Source organism: Gavia stellata, chromosome 13 (genome assembly GCF_030936135.1).
Source record: "Gavia stellata isolate bGavSte3 chromosome 13, bGavSte3.hap2, whole genome shotgun sequence".
NCBI classification, from domain to species: Eukaryota; Metazoa; Chordata; class Aves; order Gaviiformes; family Gaviidae; genus Gavia; species Gavia stellata.
In genome coordinates, this window is record NC_082606.1 from 21,449,990 (window position 1) to 21,466,409 (window position 16,420).

A 16,420-nucleotide genomic window follows, 5' to 3' on the forward strand; every position below is an offset into this window, starting at 1 on the left:
CCGCTCTTAATTACGCTGCCTTAATAACACAGCAGAATTATATAACCACTAGCTGCGACAAAGGGGAAAAACTTAGCAAGGGTTGGGGTTGGTTTTTTTGCTCTTACCTACAAAAACCATAAAAACCCCAATTAAGGAGAGTCTCGTCCTCTCGCTGCGGAGCTGCCAGCTGAGCTGCGGTCCGGGGGCGAGGCGAGGGCTCGTCAGCCGCGGGTTAAGGGAACTGCAGCCAGTTGGGAAGAAGAGAGAGAGTTGCAGCTTACCGAAACCTCCCCTGCACTGCTGCCGAGCCGGGCTGCGCGCGAGCCTCCCCGCAGCCGAGGCGGCGAGGTCGCTTATATAGCCCGGCGTGTAGCTTAGGGGATGGCAGCGAGCCACCGGCCGCCGAGCAAAAACAGATCGGACGAGCGAGGAAACCGCAGGCTGAATAATCCCTTAACAAGGTGATGGTAAACACAAACCCTCGGCGAAAGAGCAGCCGCCGGGGCTGGTGGCAATGCCACGGCATGGCGGGGTGCTGCCGGCGGCAGGGCAGGGCATGGTGCGGGTACCACGTCCTGGTGCGGGCGCCGCGTCCCAGCACGACACTATCACTGTTAGGGGTTCGCCCTGGGTCTGGATCCCAAATAGATGCTGCTGAGCGTTGAAGATGGAGATACAGCGTACAGGCACGCGGTGCAATGAGTTTCGGGGATGTCTTTTGTCTCTCGCCCAGTCTGGGACAAACGTGGTGCCCGCCCAGTGCTGCCCGTGGGGTTCCCACGTTTTGTAGGTGTGGGGCAGGGCTCGGCTGGGCGCCAACCCCCATACTGCCCACTCGCCTCTGCCCCCAGCCTGGCTCTGGCAGGGGTCAAATGAGGATTCTGCGGGGTTGCGAGGACATGCGACAAAGCTGGATGTGTGGTTTGGACACCCGGGGTAGCACAGAGCTGCAGAGGCAGGGCACGTCTTGCAAATAAACGTGACTACATCTCGCTGGAGCCGTGGGGAGATGTAGCAAAGGCCCCTCGCGAGAGCTCCCCGCCTGCCCCAGCCCCGCTTCAAACCCCCCAGCTCCTTCCTCCCTCTGCAGCCGCCTTATTCTCATGTAACTCGTGGTAGCTGGTCCCGGCTCGGGGCTCCCGGGTGTTGCATGAAGCGCGCGGCCGTGTGCGAGTGAGTTCCACCCGCGTGTGCAGCCCCCCTGCGCCGCGGGGCCACGCTGCCGGTTTGCGGCAGGAGGCCGGTGCGAAAGCGTGTGCGGTGCATGGCGGGAGCCATCCCGGAGGGATGGGGATGGGTGTTGGGGCGGCCAGAGGCATGTGCCAGCGCTGTCCTGGGCTGCCTCTTAGTAATCCTTGCCGGCCCCGCTGCCAGAGGGAGCGGTGCAAGAGGAACATCGATCACCGTGTCACATAAAAAATAATTGGCGGTGGCCTGCACTGGCTCTGGTTTATATTTACGAGGGAAAAAGGAAAAAACACCGGAGATGTGCCAAAACACGGTAGAATATTTATCCGGTGGGCAAGGAGCACCCGGCGTGACAGAGGTCCCGGACCTGCGAGATAAACAGGGAGCTCGGCCACGTTTCCCCGCTGTGATGAGGACAAGATGCGGGAAAGGTGCTGAGACTGAGAGCAAGGAATTCATCTTCCCCGGACGGCACCTACCTCCCGCCACAGCCGGGCCGTCCCTGGGACAGCACCGATGCCTCAGCGGGCGGCTCCAGTCCCACCGGCTGCTTGGCATGCGCTGGCATCGATTTCCATGGGTCGCACTGCAGGGTGAAGAAACATGCTTTTCTGCAAAAGGCAAAAGATGTTATTCTTTATGTTGTGGAAACCAGGCGTTAGCTCTAGCCCAGCGCAGCCACAGGTGTTTCTGCACAGGGTTTCGCAGCCTCCTTAGCATGGGCGTCTCCTCTTCGCATAGGTGTCTCCTCCCCAGCGTGGCTCCTGCAAGCCAGCTCAGGGGACACGTGTGCGGACTCAGGAGTGGGTCTGGGATGCGGGAGTTCATGAAAAAACCAAGTCTCTAGAACAGTCTGGTTGCACAATCTCTCTTGGCTTCGCCATCCCTCGCTGCAGCTCCGGCATGTGGCTGACATTGGACGGAGCAGCGCGAGCAGAGTCCCAGATGTTTCCAGCACTGAGCACCACCGGCTGCGCCGCGGCTCCGGGAGATGCTCGGCTGCTTTCTGTCCGCCCAAGACGGATGGAGCCCCGACCTGTGGGGTGGAGGGGACAAGCAGGGTGCTGCCCCGTGCCCAGATGCAGCCGGGCCGTCGCTCTGCAGGGCCGTAGCACCCTTGGCCGGCGGGGAAGGATGCAACCCAGACCAAACCGCTCTTACCTTTCTGGCTGCGAGTTCAGCTGTCCAAGGCTGGTGTTTCCCAACCAAAGCATCGGTGCAGCAGAGCCACGGCCGCACAGATGCATTCCCCTCCTGGATTAACCCCCCGGGGGCCCTGCCCGGCTCTCATGGGATTTTTCCATGGTTTCTCCACCGATGTGTAATTACGAGGCCATAATATATTTATGCGAACGCCTCCCCCAAGCCAGTGCCAAGGATGGGGCAGCGTAAGAAGACTGTGATAACTGATGGTGCAACAGCCCCTCCCTCTCCATGCTCGTCCATGGTTATCTCCATTGCTCTTCTCATGTCCCTCTAATAAATCCAGGGGAAAATAGGCTACTGGTGCTCATCCCGGCTAGTTGTACATCCTACCCTTTCCGATACGGCATTGGCAGAGTGACCATCACCGAAAGCCGACTGCACTGCACCAGGAGGGCGAGGCAGATGGTGCATCTGCTCTCAGGGCTGTGTGTGGGATTCACAGGCTGTGGGGTCTGTGAAATGCTCTGTGGGCTGCATGAAATACCCTATGGGGTCCATGAAATGCCCTATGGGGCCGAGGCCGTGCTCAGTCTCCCGCTGGCTACCCCCGTCCTCCCTCCCTGCACCCTGTTCTCTCCACCGAAGGGAGCTGACGGTTATTTTCCCCTGCTCCATTTCTGAGCTTGCTCCTGTTTACGGAGATGGGAGTTAAAATAACTGATTGATGACTTTGTTCCATCCCAAACACTTTGGGGAAGTTTGCATGGTTTAGGAAGGGTGAGCTGGGAGCTGGGATTTCATTAAGCACTTGGCTCCCGGCACTTCTCCAGCCATGCTCCAGGGGTGGCTAATGTTGTTTTTTTAAATCCTGTTTTGCTATCCCAGGAGCTGGACTGGTGATTTCGATGGTTTGTAGGAGAGCTTGAAGATGTGGTGGGTCCCCGGGGTTCACTCTGAGCTCTGAACCACCAGCAAACCTCGCAGCCACCGCAATATTGTTTCACTTAAGCCCTCTTCCATCGCTTCATCAGCACAAAATCGCACTCCAGCTGCCTAAAAGCTTTGGAAAAGAGCCCGAAAAATGAACTACTGGAGTTTGTTTTTATTGTGCGGATGAGGATTTACAGGCTGTGGCTGGGAGAAAAGGAGCGAGCGGACCTTTCCCCCCTGGAAGGATTTACTTAGGAGCTAAAGCCTCGACCGTGGCCGTGCGGTGCTCAGCTCCACATATATCATTTATGAAACAGATGCAAAAAGCACCGCAGAGGGGGGACGAAATGAAAGTCAGGAGCCAGTGAAAGACTGATGTTAGCTCTGGAGGTCGGGGCTTTTTCTGGAGGAGTGAAAGAGCTGGGAGTTGGGGTGAGCAAGCGGCTGCAGCTGTGCCGCTCATGGGGTCCGGCCACGGGGCGAGCCCCAGAACGTCTGCTGGCACCGGCACAACACAACTGACCCCTCCGGTATGTAAAACCGGGGGTGTCCCCTCTTCTGTGATCACATCTGTCAAGGAAAAGGGCTTTTCCTAGTGCTTTTGCAGGGCACGGCTCTTCTCTGAGTGCCCAGGGACTGTTACCTGCATCCCTGCTGCACACATACAGCTCTGCATCCAGACCCACATCGCCTGGAGAGGGGGTCACTGGTCACTGGGATATCCCGGACCACCGAAGGGTCCTGCCGGGGTTTTCCTCCTGAATGCCATGTCCATCCCTGCTGTCTCTCCCTCTCCATCACAGCTCGGAAGAGCAGAGATGGAAGATGCTATGAGAGCACCAGAAGTGTCTCAATAGCGAATCCCTTTTTAATTGCATTGCTGAGCCGGGGAAATTAAGTATTCTGGCTCATTTGGAAACTCTCTGCGAGATGGAGAAGGCCATTATTTTCAAGCCCTCCACGAGTAAAGCATATCCCAGCCTCTCCTGGCACCGCACCTGGAGCATCACCTCCTCAGGGACACTCGCAGCGCAGCATCACGGTGCCACGTGCCAGTGCGACACCAATATTTTCCGGGAACATCCTGCCGGCAGATGCGGGCTAGCGGCAGGGACTGAGTTATTGCACAACCTCGGGTCGGTGATGGAAACGTGGTCGCAGGACGCGAAGGGGCGCGATGGGAACATGGCCGGGTCCGAGCCAGGGCAGCACCTCAATGGGGGCATTTAAAGCACGGAGGAAGAGCAGGAGCAGAGTCCAACCCACAGCCCGCCGGCTGTTTGCTTTAGCTCTGGACAGGGTTTGGTGGACAAAGACCGTCCTGTGTCAAACCACATGTTGCTTTGGGCAATTAATTGCTCCTGAAGAAATCCTTAATTTATTGCTCTTATTTACCGGCATTAGCTTTGGGCTTGGATGCACTCTGGGCCGTGCACCCGTGCTGGTGCACAGTGGGATGGCGGTCCCTGCTCTCATCTGTGCCTTTTCCTCCGCAATTTTTTTGCTGCGGACTATGTCAAGGTGGGCAGGTTAGCAACTGATTTACACCAGGGCGTGGGAGAGGTTGTAGGCTGTGCAAGCCAGACCAGAAGATCTGGTGTTGGCAGCGAAACTGGAGCATCAGGCTAAAAGCTGCTTTTTAGTGTGCAGATGAGCGTCTACTTGGGATAGATAGAAAATGTGCAAGGGATGGAGCCGGCCGGGTGGCAGGGACTCCTCGTTAAACCATGCGTGAATTTATTTCAGGTTAATTATTGCACTGAGCAATGTAGAGCTGAGCCTGGGCTGGGGTAATCGGTGCCGATCTGCCTCCGAGTTTCGGCTTCAAAAGAGTTTGCCAGCATCCACGCTGGCGAAAGAGGGCACGGAAACGCCTCCCCTTCCCAGAGTGCCTGTGGTCATGGTGGCGACCAGAGCCGTAAAATATCTCACGACCTCATGCATCGTGCCGAGGGCGTGCTCAGAAAAGCCGGTCTCGACCGAGCTAATTCTGGCGCTGCCGGGATTCCCCCGGGGCAGTTGTGGCCATATCAGCTTTCACCGGAGGGTAGATGTGAGTTTGCCGGCAGCGCGGGCAGAGGAGTTCAGTGGGGGCCAAGCGCTGCCGAAGGGAAGGGCTGGCAGCCGCCCGGTGCAAGCAGCTTGGTCCGGCTGAGATGAAAACCGCTGGGAGCAGGTTGGGAAGGTGGCACAGGAGATAAGCCCTTCCCAAGGGAAACTCAGTGCAACGCTCCCGGCATCGGATCGAGTGCTGCCTCCTAGAAACACCTCCCCGGGAGCCCAAATCTGGCCGGGGGGAGATGTCAGCACTGATGCTCATCCCAAGGGACGCCAGGGTCCTATGGTCCTGGGGCTCAGCCTTGTTGCGGGAGGATAAAAACAGGGTGGGGGAGCAGAAATTACATTCCTCCAACTTATTTAATTCAGCATTAATGGCATCTCTCTCCACCGAGCCACCGATCCTTTCCTAAAAGCAGTTGTATCCCCATGGGAAACTCCCTCAAGGGCATTTTTAAGCCTGGAAAACTGCTCGGACATACCAAGTGGAGGGGAAAGAGGTGCCGGGGAAGGTTTTCCCTGATTCTTGGTCCTGCAAGCCCAGGGTAATGCTGCCAAGGGTCCCGCGGGGCTCTCAGCTCTCCCCACGTCTCACCTCTCCTACAGCGAAATGGAGGAAACCAGCCCTCGAGTCTGGCATGTGTTTGGGAAGGAGCATCCAAAGGGAGAACTGAAACATGGTCTTGGGGCACTCAATCCAATTTGGGAGCGTGGAGAGAGAGGGATATTTGATGTTTGGAGCAATGCAACAGGCAGGTCCCACAGGGAGGAAAAAAAAAGTGGAGGATAAAAGAGGGCAAAGACAAGGAGAGCAACTAAAACCCATCCAAAAACAAGGGCAAAATTGTTCACTTCCACGGGTTAGTCACAATGAAAACACTGGGATTTCATAATTTCTTCCAGCTCAAGAAAAATACCCAGTCAGGGCAGCGAAAACCCTGGCCGGCTTGGTGCGTACCAGAGCCAGAGGGGACCCATGGCCTCTCCGTTGACCCCGTAGGTGCTTTTCCTGGTTTATTGGGGACAGGAGCATCACAGGACTGGGGTGCTGGGTGACACTTCCCAAATAAATCTCCCCCGCTGGACTTTCCAGCCCGGGCAAGGAAGCGAAGCTGCTGTGAGAAAGATGCACCGTGGGTGGAGCGGCGATGCACGCACGCGTCCGGGTTTGATCGCTTGGCTTGAGCGGACGGGGCTCGGCACCAAAGCCCACCGCGTTTTCTGGAGTTTGCCCTCAGGGTTTGGTCCAGGGTGATAACTTCACTCTTCTCTCTTGTCTAGTTTAGAGATGAGGAAGGGGGATTTTGCGCTGGTGAGATGTCCCGGTGAAAGACCCCGAGAGCTGCTGCTCCGCATGGGAAGATGTAAATTCGGGGAACCTCTGGGCAAGATGCTCTGGACATCTGGGCTCCGCTGCCAGCGGGGTCCTTGTTCTTTACACCATCCTGGCTGGTGGACATCCAGCGTGATGTGCTGGGCTCAGCAACTCCAGGAGCACCAGCCAGGGTATTAAAACATGGGAATCGCAGCAGGTTTAAGCATCAAGAGCACGTTTTTCTCAGCACCACTGTCCAATGGCAAGATACCCCCTGGAGAAGGGCTTTTACCGGCAAGAGCTCCAGCGAGGCTCCAATATATGAAGCCAAATCAGAAACGGCGCATTATTTCACCGAGAAATGGCCCAAAGACAGAGTTTGCCAAAATATTGAGCCTGGAGGGCAGGAGAGATCCCTCCCTCTGCTTTAAACAAGGACTTTTAGGAGGGGGACGGGATGACCCAGATTATCCCGGCAAGGGACAGCAATTATCATCCCTCTTGGCAGGCTTGGCAGAGCGGCCAGGGCTGGGTGAGCAGGCAGAATGAGCCGCTGGTTTATCCCCGGTGACTGCTGAGCTTTGGTCCTCTGCCTTTTGCTGCAAAGAGTTCAGGGAATTCGGGGTGATGCCCCCGTGACGGCTGATGCCCAGGGTCCGTCTGTAGCAGGGTCCGCACGCAGCCCCGATGCTGGTTTTTAATGAGAAGGATGAAAACTGGGAGCTTCACAACTGCTTGGCTTGTGAACTTTGGGTAAGAAGAGAAGTCGTTCCAGAGGTGAGCTCATTTCTAACCCCGGGAAATGACTTCATGGACGCTGGTATTTACTCACAAAAACATTGCATGTCAGATGTCCCTGACTAGACTTTCTGTTTCGAGTCCAGTATGAGACAAAAATTTCCTTGGACGAGCTGCTCCTGAGACAATTCAAGGCTTGGAGGAGGAGAAGAATATTTGAGGGGAAAAAAAAAAAATCAGCATTAAAAACTCTGAAATCATGAGGTTTTTCTGAGCAAAGGGGAATTTTTGGACAAGCAGCCCGGCAGAAGCACCTGCCTGGGGTGACAGTGCTGGGGGCGAGGGTGCAGGTGATGGGTGCTGCTGCAGGGTGGCTCTGCTCGAAGAAGAGCTGTCATTACCCACCTGTAATGCCCAGCAGCAGGAGTTTCTCTTGGAGGTGAAAAGACAAGTTTTTCTCTCTTTTGTGAAGCCAAGACCCCGGCGGTGATTTATTAGGATAAACGGCAGCAGGCTCCCTGCCTGCGTTTGCACTAGGTTAATGGAAATTCTATCCCGTGCCGCTTTCCCTGCATGAGATCCCGATTTATATGGGATGTCCGACGGAAAAACACAGCGCTTGTACTTCTACTCAAGGTCTGCTCATGCAAAAAATTGCCACTGGGGCTGTGCTACCTGGTGTGGCTTTCTGGTTTCTGTTTTCTCCGGCATCCTGGGATGATCCGTATGGATTTAGGGGGAAAAGTCCTATTTGGGGAGCCTGGAGATGCTCTGACTCCCCATGACCCAGTGCTGGGCTGCAGCTCCGGGGGTGTACTGGGGCAGCATCCCAAGAGGAGGGGATTTCGGAAAGAGCCGAGCCGGGGTGTATGGAAAGAAACCCTGCCTGCCAGCGCTGTTTCCTAATCCCGGGGACCAAAAACCTCTGATTGTTAAACCAGTGTTCAGAGATTCAGCTGAAGGCTGCTGAGCAGACAGCATCCAAGCTGACCTTTGAGGAGATGAACAAATAAAAGAGAAAACACAAGGGGGTTACTGTGCGAACGCCGGAGAAAAATAGTCATTTTAATAAGGGACCCCACCCTTAAAATAAGACTTCTTGCTAATGCATGCCCAGGACATTTCTGCGTGATGGCATGCTAAAAAAATCCTCTCTGAACAGGGACCAAAGGCTTTGTTGTGGCATGAGCGAGGCTTACAGTTCCTAAGAAAAATCCTGCCCCTCTCTTGCATCATACAGTCGGGGATGGAGAGGACATTTCTAGACAAAAAGGCAGCCCGCCAGGAGGGAGGACAAACAGGGAATGCATTCCTGACTCGCTATTTAATTGCTTTAGCGCAGGTGCAAAGAGCTAAATGAAAGGAAAAATAAGGTTGAGCATGTGGGGCCAAATTAATCTCAGCTTTAAGCAGGAGTCTAACGCAAGAAGGAGGCGGCTGCTGTAATAAATGGGCTTCCACCCAACTTCTTTGTGGTTTCTGTGCTTTTTTTTCCCCCCCAGGGACCAGGCTCATTCCCGCGGCACTGGCGGGCGATGCTCCGGCCAGGTAAGGAGGCGATGGGGACGGTCCCCCCCCACATGGCAGGGGTGGCCGGTGCTGGCCGGGTGCCTGTCCTGCCGCACTGCCCACTGGCAGTGCCGGGGGTGGGTCTGCTTTTCTCTTTCCCCTCGGATGTAAAGCACTTTGAATGCATAAATTGCCCTCTGCGGCTCTGAGCAGAGAGTCGCCAGCCTGATCCCTTTTGGGCGTGAAATGCAGAAGTGCTGGAGGGTTTAGGGGACTCCGATGGACGGTGATGCCTCAAGGGCTGATGTGGTCCAGCGCCTGCATCTCCTGGGTCTCAGGAACCGGTCTCTCTGCCACAAAATTTGACTCTTAAACCCACAAAGGGGAAAAAATGCTCCTTTTTTGCTGTGCCCAGGAGCACTCCTGCAAGCAGAGCAGCCTCAGAGACGGTGCATCTTCCCTCTGCTCTCAGAGCTCGGGCGTTTCCTCCTGAAAATGAGTGGGAATAGGTTTAACAACGGAAAACCTCCTATCCCAGAAAGTGAACCTTTCGGGGAACAACGCAGAGCCACCGCCCCCAGCCCAGGACCTGCGGTCCCCCTTACACAGTGTACTTCTTAATTTAATAGACCGGGAGATGTGAAGGTCTATTTGCATGTAATTAAAGTCCCCGCGATGCCCCCGGGAGCGTGTTTGCCAGTGCCGGCCCCAGCGGGGCTTGGGGCTGGCCCTCTGCCATCCCCACAGGTCTTTTACTTTGCTGGCCGGAGGAACAGGGTGTCCTCGGTTTCCCTCCCTGCCTTTGCGTTGCACATCGTATTTTTTAAGCCCTTGTGAGCTCTTTGTCCCTCCCGGGGTTTTGCGCCGCACATTGAAGCTCTCACTGCGTTACTCTGAAAGAAATACAAAAAGAAGAAGGTGGGAGCGCAGAGGAAGGAGTATATTCATTAAAAGGGCAAAATGGCACGAGTTTCTCCTTATTAATTCCCTCCTCACAGCATTTCCAGTCCAGGCACGTACCTGTGTTCATCCGTGATGCTCCCACGGACCTGTGTGGTCCAGGAGCATGGCTGGGGGGGGGTGTCTGTGTGTGCCGCGAGTCTCCCGGTTGTCTGAGCAACGGGATGTTCATCACTAACTCCAGGGATAATTAACTCATTTTCCTGTATTTATAGAAAACCGATGCAGGGAGTGTTGGCACTTATCCCCGATGGGGCCGCATTTGGCCACAACATCTTGAATTTTGGCCATTTCTCGCAAGACAGCGGCTTTGTCACCATCCCCACTGCCTGCTCATTAAGCCTGAAAGCGGGCGGCTCGTTAAGCCCGCAAGGGCAGGGGTGATAGCCCCCGCCCGGGGGTGAAGCACCCGCAGCTGCCTGAGCTGGGCTGCCTGTGGGTGCCCACCTCCGTGTCCCCTCTCCTGGTTTGCCAGCGCAGGGGATGTTTGCATCAGCGTTGCCACTCCAGATGCCTGCGTACGCCTGTGCTAAAAACAGCGTAGCTCCCGGCTCGGCCGCCGGCAAGGGGAAATTTTGCTGCTTCAAGGGGTTTGTTGCAGGGATGTGATGCAAAGACGTGCTGGAGCATCCTGACTCGGCACTGCGGCGGTGGGAGAACCGTGGGGCAAAATAAGGAGCATCTTCTCTTGGCATGAGGGCATGCGTGTGCCAGGTACGTTCCCATCAGCTGGGACAAATCCAGACCTCGACATGGGTTTCCCTTTGTTTCTCCCAGACAGCCAGCAAGCAGCTCCATACTTTTTATCTGCTTTTTCTTTTCGCTGCTTGCTTGTTGGGTTGGTCTTCGGGGAGGGAGGGGGGCGAAGGCAGCAAGGGGTCTCGCTCTCAGGGGCTTGGGGCGCGGGTGGCAGAGCGGGAGGAGGGCGGCTTGCTGCAAGGTGTCGGCATCTCCATCCCGCAGAGCTGGGGAGACAGACTGGAGCTCTGCTGCTCGTGTTATTTCTGCAAAGGTGGGGTATGCTTTATTTTGGTGTCAGCAAACCAGAAGGTGCTTGAAACGGTTAGAGACGTACCCTACCTGCGGCTGGGACTGTTAACAGTTCGCGCCCCCGAGAGTTGGAAGTATTTGCCCTTGAAATGTGAGTTGTCCCCAAGCTGGTTGTGCTCGGGCAAAAAGGGCAATTAAATCAAGCTGTGGGGGACCACCACGCTGCTCATCAGCCCCTCGCCACCCCCCATGTTGGTGTGTTTCTACCTTCACCTACTGAAGGCAAAAGGATAGAGGTGTTGAGCTGGTGCTGCCCGGGTCCTGGGAAGGTCCAGGCTCCTAAATGCCACTGCGATCCTCTCCCGAGAGCCGCTGTCAGTCCCCAGACAGTGTGGGATCCCCCTTCTCCCCTCCTGGTCACCCCCAGCTGCTCCCACCCATGGCCCCAGATCTGGCACTGGAGATGGAGGTAGACCATTAAGGTTTAACACACTTAACAGAAAGTGCTGTGGGGTTTCTGAAAAGCTGAACCCTGCTTACAAAGCCCCTTTGGAAGGACAAGTCCTTGAACCGAGCACAGCTGCCCCGGCACAGGCTCAGCCAGCTCCAGTGTGACCCATACCCGGCCGGGCGCTGGCGGGCAGCGGCTCATCCCGTGGTCCTGGCCACTGCTCCTGCTTCCCAGCTGCTCAACCGCCTCTCAAAGAGCTAAAAATATATGTCTGTGTGAGCAATCACTATAGCTACGGCAGGGGTTAGCCAAAGAGGGCGGCCAGGCAGTGTCACCATGACCAGGAGGTGCGGCGGCTCGGCAAAACAGGCAACACGGAGGGGACAGGCAGGGACCGGCAGGTTGCTGCTGGTGACTCCGGTGCAGATCCCACCATCTCCCCATTTCTCCTTATATTGAAGCACACGGCACAGCCCCCAAGAGGGGGTTCACTTTGCAGCTTGCGTTTCGGCAGGGGATGAGTGACGAGCAGCTCTCTGCATCTCCCCACCACCCCGCTGCGGAGGGGGATGCCAACGTCTCAGCCTCAGACTGCCCTGAGCACTGGGTCGAGCCCCGCTTCACGCAAGCGGCGAGGGTCCGAGTGATCGTCACAGCCATCTTCTTCTTGCTGGCGGCGGGCAGCAACGCGGCGGTGCTCGGCAGCCTGCTGAGGAAGAGGAGGAAATCCCATGTGCGGCCACTGATTCTCAGCCTGGCGTTGGCTGACCTGCTGGTGACGGTGGCGGTGATGCCCCTGGACGCGGCGTGGAACGTGACGGTGCAGTGGTACGGAGGGGACATCTCCTGCAAGCTCCTCAACTTCCTCAAGCTCTTCGCCATGTACGCGGCTGCCCTGGTGCTGGTGGTCATCAGCCTGGACCGGCATGCAGCCGTCCTCCACCCCTTCTCCCGTGCTCGCCGCCGCAACGGGCTGCTGCTCCGTGCTGCCTGGGCCGGCAGCGTGCTCCTGGCTTTGCCCCAGGTAGGGCTCGGTGCCCTCCCCGTGTGGTTTGCCCAGGCTGGGGTGGTTTTGGAGAAAGACTTCTCCATCCTGGCAGCCCCCGCAAGTCCATCCCAATCCATGGGCTCCACCACCACTGGCTTGGCTTTGCTGGGTGAAGGGGTGTGGTTGCTGCGTTGGGTGCTCAGTGCTGCTTTGCACCTTCCTTATAGCACCCGTTCATTGCAACACCATCAGGGTGTTACGCTAAAGGCTGGGAAAAAATTGTGTCCACTATTTTTTATTCCTCATGCCCTGGTTATCTTCTCCTAAAAATGCATCTCTGCACCACTGCAAAATATGTTGGAGCACACCAAGACAAACCTGAGCAGTTCCTGACCAAAATAACATTCAGTATGGCCAGAAAATGGGATTTCACAGCCGTCAGATCCCATCCATCCTGGCCATTACCATGAGTTAGGTGCCCAGAGTGTCTCTCCCAGTCTGACAGCAGCAGGGAAGTGCTCTCCATGCACAGCCAGGAGCGTCTGCAGGACATGGTGCCCTGTTCCAAAGCCACTCTGAGTTATTACTTGGTTCTCCGTTTCAGCTTTTCCTCTTCCACCTGCACACGGTCCCGGGAGGGAACTTCACCCAGTGCGTTACTCATGGGAGCTTCCGAGCGCACTGGGAGGAAACCTTCTACAACATGTTCACCTTCACCACCCTCTACATCACCCCCCTGAGCGTCATGATTGTTTGCTACATCCGGATCATTTGGGAGATCAGTAAGCAGCTAAAGATCAACAAAGGTAAGTGGGTCCCAGCCCTTTTATTGTTCACCATGACTCTGTGATCGACCCTGCTCCAGCCTGGAGAGCTGTTGGGTCTGTCCCAACACCCTTTGAAGAGTAAGCCAGCCAAGGGGCTTTACACAAACTTCTTCACCCCCCTCCTTGCTGTCTTCTGCTTCCTGTGGGCCATGGGCCAGACCATGAGATGGTCTCCCCTTTCTGGCAGAAGCACAATCATGGATGGTTATGTTCTCCTGGTTTTCTCCCATGTCCAGCTATCCTTTTGACTCTCCCTGGCAGGTTTGATAAGAAATCAAAATGACCACATCTCCAAGGCACGCATGAAGACTCTCAAGATGACCATAGTGATTGTTGCCACCTTCATCATCTGCTGGACCCCATACTACCTCCTGGGCTTGTGGTACTGGTTCCAGCCAGCCATGATCCAGAAGATGCCGGAGTATGTCAACCACAGCTTCTTTCTCTTTGGCTTGCTGCACACCTGCACCGACCCTGTCATTTATGGACTGTACACCCCCTCATTTCGGGAGGACGTGCAGTTGTGTCTCAGGGGCATTGAAACCGCCATTACCAGGCACGAAAGACACAAACCCGTCTCACTCTCGGAGAAGAACATCAAGGATGGTGCTGTAAATGGTGGGGTGGCATCAGGGGGCTCCAATGCGACAACTGTCAACACAGTCTGCTGAAGAGATGTACCCACAAGGAGATGAGAGGCACAGCTGTGGGGGCAGCTTTGTCCCATAGGATCATTCTGGAGACCGTCATAAGGAGGTTTTGCCACCCAGCTTTGGTGGGTGAGGGTCTCTAGCCAGAGACTGGGAATGCGTCTCCTGCCTGTACTCAGGGTGAAAAAAATTTGGGGGGTATTTATGGTCATTATTCCATATTCTAGCAGCCCCATGATAACTAGAAAACCATCCTTTTTGTAGCCTAGGCATGCTCTAGCCCTGACCCTGGGATAAAGCATATACCACACTTCCAGCATTGACCCCTGGGAGGAGACACCCCGGCTCCTCCGTGGTCCAGGGCCACATCTCCCAGGGTGGCCAATCTCTAAGTGCCCTTTGCACCTACGCTGAAGTGCGGAGCTGCACAGAGCTGTGTGGTGTCACCCTGAGAGGCTGCAAAGGTGCGATCACAGGCTTTTACTCCATTTTCTCCACCCACAGTAGGAAAGGCTCTCTGGAAATTTTGGCTGTCCTGGCTCAGAGCCTAGCTGGTTCTCCCACGGCCATGTCTGAAGCCCTGGGAAGGATGTAAATCTTTGGGGAGTGACTAATGCAGGGGCATTAGTCCCCCTGGGCTGCCTCCGAGGTGGGGAGGGAGAAGGTGCTGTGGGGATGGAGGGGCTTGGGCAAGAGGGTATGAAGAACCACAGTGGGATGGAATGGGACAGGGTTTCTTCTCCCTTTTGAACACAGCCAGAAGGAAAAAGAGTCCCTGCTGCCTTGTTCTGGCACGCAGGGGGTGGTAGGAACACATCCTTACGTAGCAGCTCTCTGGGACACAGGGTTGACCAGGAGAGTGAGTATTTGGGGTACAGAGGGTGACGTAGCCCAGCCCCTCTGCGGGGCACGAGCTGGCAGGTCTCAGACCACGCGCTGGGCTCTCCCCAGCAGCCAGCATGGGCTGATGGGATCAAACCCCACGTTTTCTCCTCTCTGTTTTCCCCTCTCCCGTTTAAACACATTTTCTTTACCTTAATGGCTTGACCCAACACCAGCACCTTGTCTCTGCCCCGAGCAGGGTGGGTGCAGCCACCCCGCAGGTGATGCCTGGGGTGTCCCAATGAGGAAGGTGATGGGATCCACCTGTGGTTGGAGGGGCCCATCAGCATCCATGGGTGCCAGGTGGGTGCTGATGGTCCTTGGCTGCACTGTGAGGGCCAGGGAGGCTGCTGGAGGGGATCGGCTGGGCTGTGGTGAGTAAAATGGATTTTTTGCTTTTCACCAATGTGCCAGAAGTTGCTTGTGAAGGTGGAAGCCTCTTCTCCGGGCGTGGGTTGAAGAGATGGGTTTATTCAACCGTGTTGTTCCCTTCCGCGTAGTTAGGAATAGTGGATTATTTATTTGTTCGTTATGTGCTGATTGTTGTTAAATGCATTTTTTGCTTTTGAAGAGAAACTTAGTTTTGCGCCAGGCGGGGTTTAGGTTTCTTTGTTTTGTTTTGTGAAACCTTTGGGCAGCTCAGGAGCTCTGGACTTGGCAGGAGGCAGTTCCCTGCGCTTTTCTGTGGCCACTGCAGCTTTCAATGTGCATCTGGACTTTATCAGGATGAAAGAGCTTTGTTTTAAAAACAATTCTTGACTTGCTGTGGTTGCGTGTGTAGGGAAGCTGGGAGATGCCTCCCCCCAAGAAAGCAAATCTCCTTTGGGCCCTGAGGCGGTCTGCTCAACCCTGTCTCCAAGAGGGGATGGATCCCCATCGGTCAGAAAGGATCTGGACTGGTCTCCCAATGCCCCAGCTAACAAATTATTGCAATTAGAGAGGTGGCAAGTGGTGTTTGCAGGTCGGCTGAGGCTGGGCAGCGAGGTTACGGGAAGCCACGGTGCTCAGGGTGATGCCAAGCTGCGGACGGGTGTCGAGCACTTGCCTTTCCCCATGCTAACTATCATTTATGCTAAACATGCTGCCCAAGGAGAAAAAAATTCAATTAGAGCTGCAGGAGCCCAGACCGACTGGTGGGGATTAGCGTGAGGCCTTTAGGAAGCATCCAAACTCCAATGAGATGCGTAATCGCTGTTTGGCTTTCCTGGGCTCGTTCTGCTCAAGGTTAATTACGCAACGCTAACGGGAGCGGGGCTCGCTGCTGCCAGGCTGGCTCGGCTCGACCAGTGGAAATAAGAGTTTCTTGTGAGGTGATGGGAATGCCTTGTGGTAGGGGAAGCTAATTTATTCCTCAGACACTCATTTGGTCTCACTGTTTATATTACTGATGATGGCTAATGGGAGGCAGACCTTGAAGGTGCGTTGGTTTTCTGGCAAGCCTCAGATAAGCAAGAAAGTGTCTTTAATTTCCTAAAAACATTCCTGCTCTGCTTTCTGCTAAGTGGGAGAGAAGAGGTCCAGCATTGCTCACACGCTCTAGGCCACTTGCCCGCTCTTGTACAGCAGCAGGAGAGCTCAGAGACCTTCTCTGAGGAGCAAGAAGCACTTTTTCCCTTCTGGGAGGGACCCACCGCCCTTACACCCCATGGGTACGGTGAGAGGGCAGAAGCAGGTTTGGCTTTAGGTGAAGAGTATGAAAATCGGGATGCTGGTAAGGATACATACCTTGGTCCTTGGGGGAAGCACGGCACATCCTTTAGGATGCTCGCAGGCACTCCAGCGCTGCTCCTTCTGCCCGCCTCTTGG

The 16,420-nt window shown here is 55.5% G+C and overlaps 1 protein-coding gene across 1 annotated transcript; it reads left to right on the plus strand.

Moving 5' to 3' along the window:
* The first annotated feature begins 11,208 nt into the window (after positions 1 to 11,208).
* On the plus strand, positions 11,209 to 13,753 carry LOC104262040 (gonadotropin-releasing hormone II receptor). The gene is made up of 4 exons (XM_059824136.1): positions 11,209 to 11,285; positions 11,767 to 12,291; positions 12,860 to 13,061; positions 13,344 to 13,753. Exons 1-4 carry the CDS (start codon positions 11,256 to 11,258, stop codon positions 13,751 to 13,753), a joined length of 1,167 nt encoding a protein of 388 aa, XP_059680119.1. The 5' UTR covers positions 11,209 to 11,255.
* Positions 13,754 to 16,420: the final 2,667 nt, after the last annotated feature.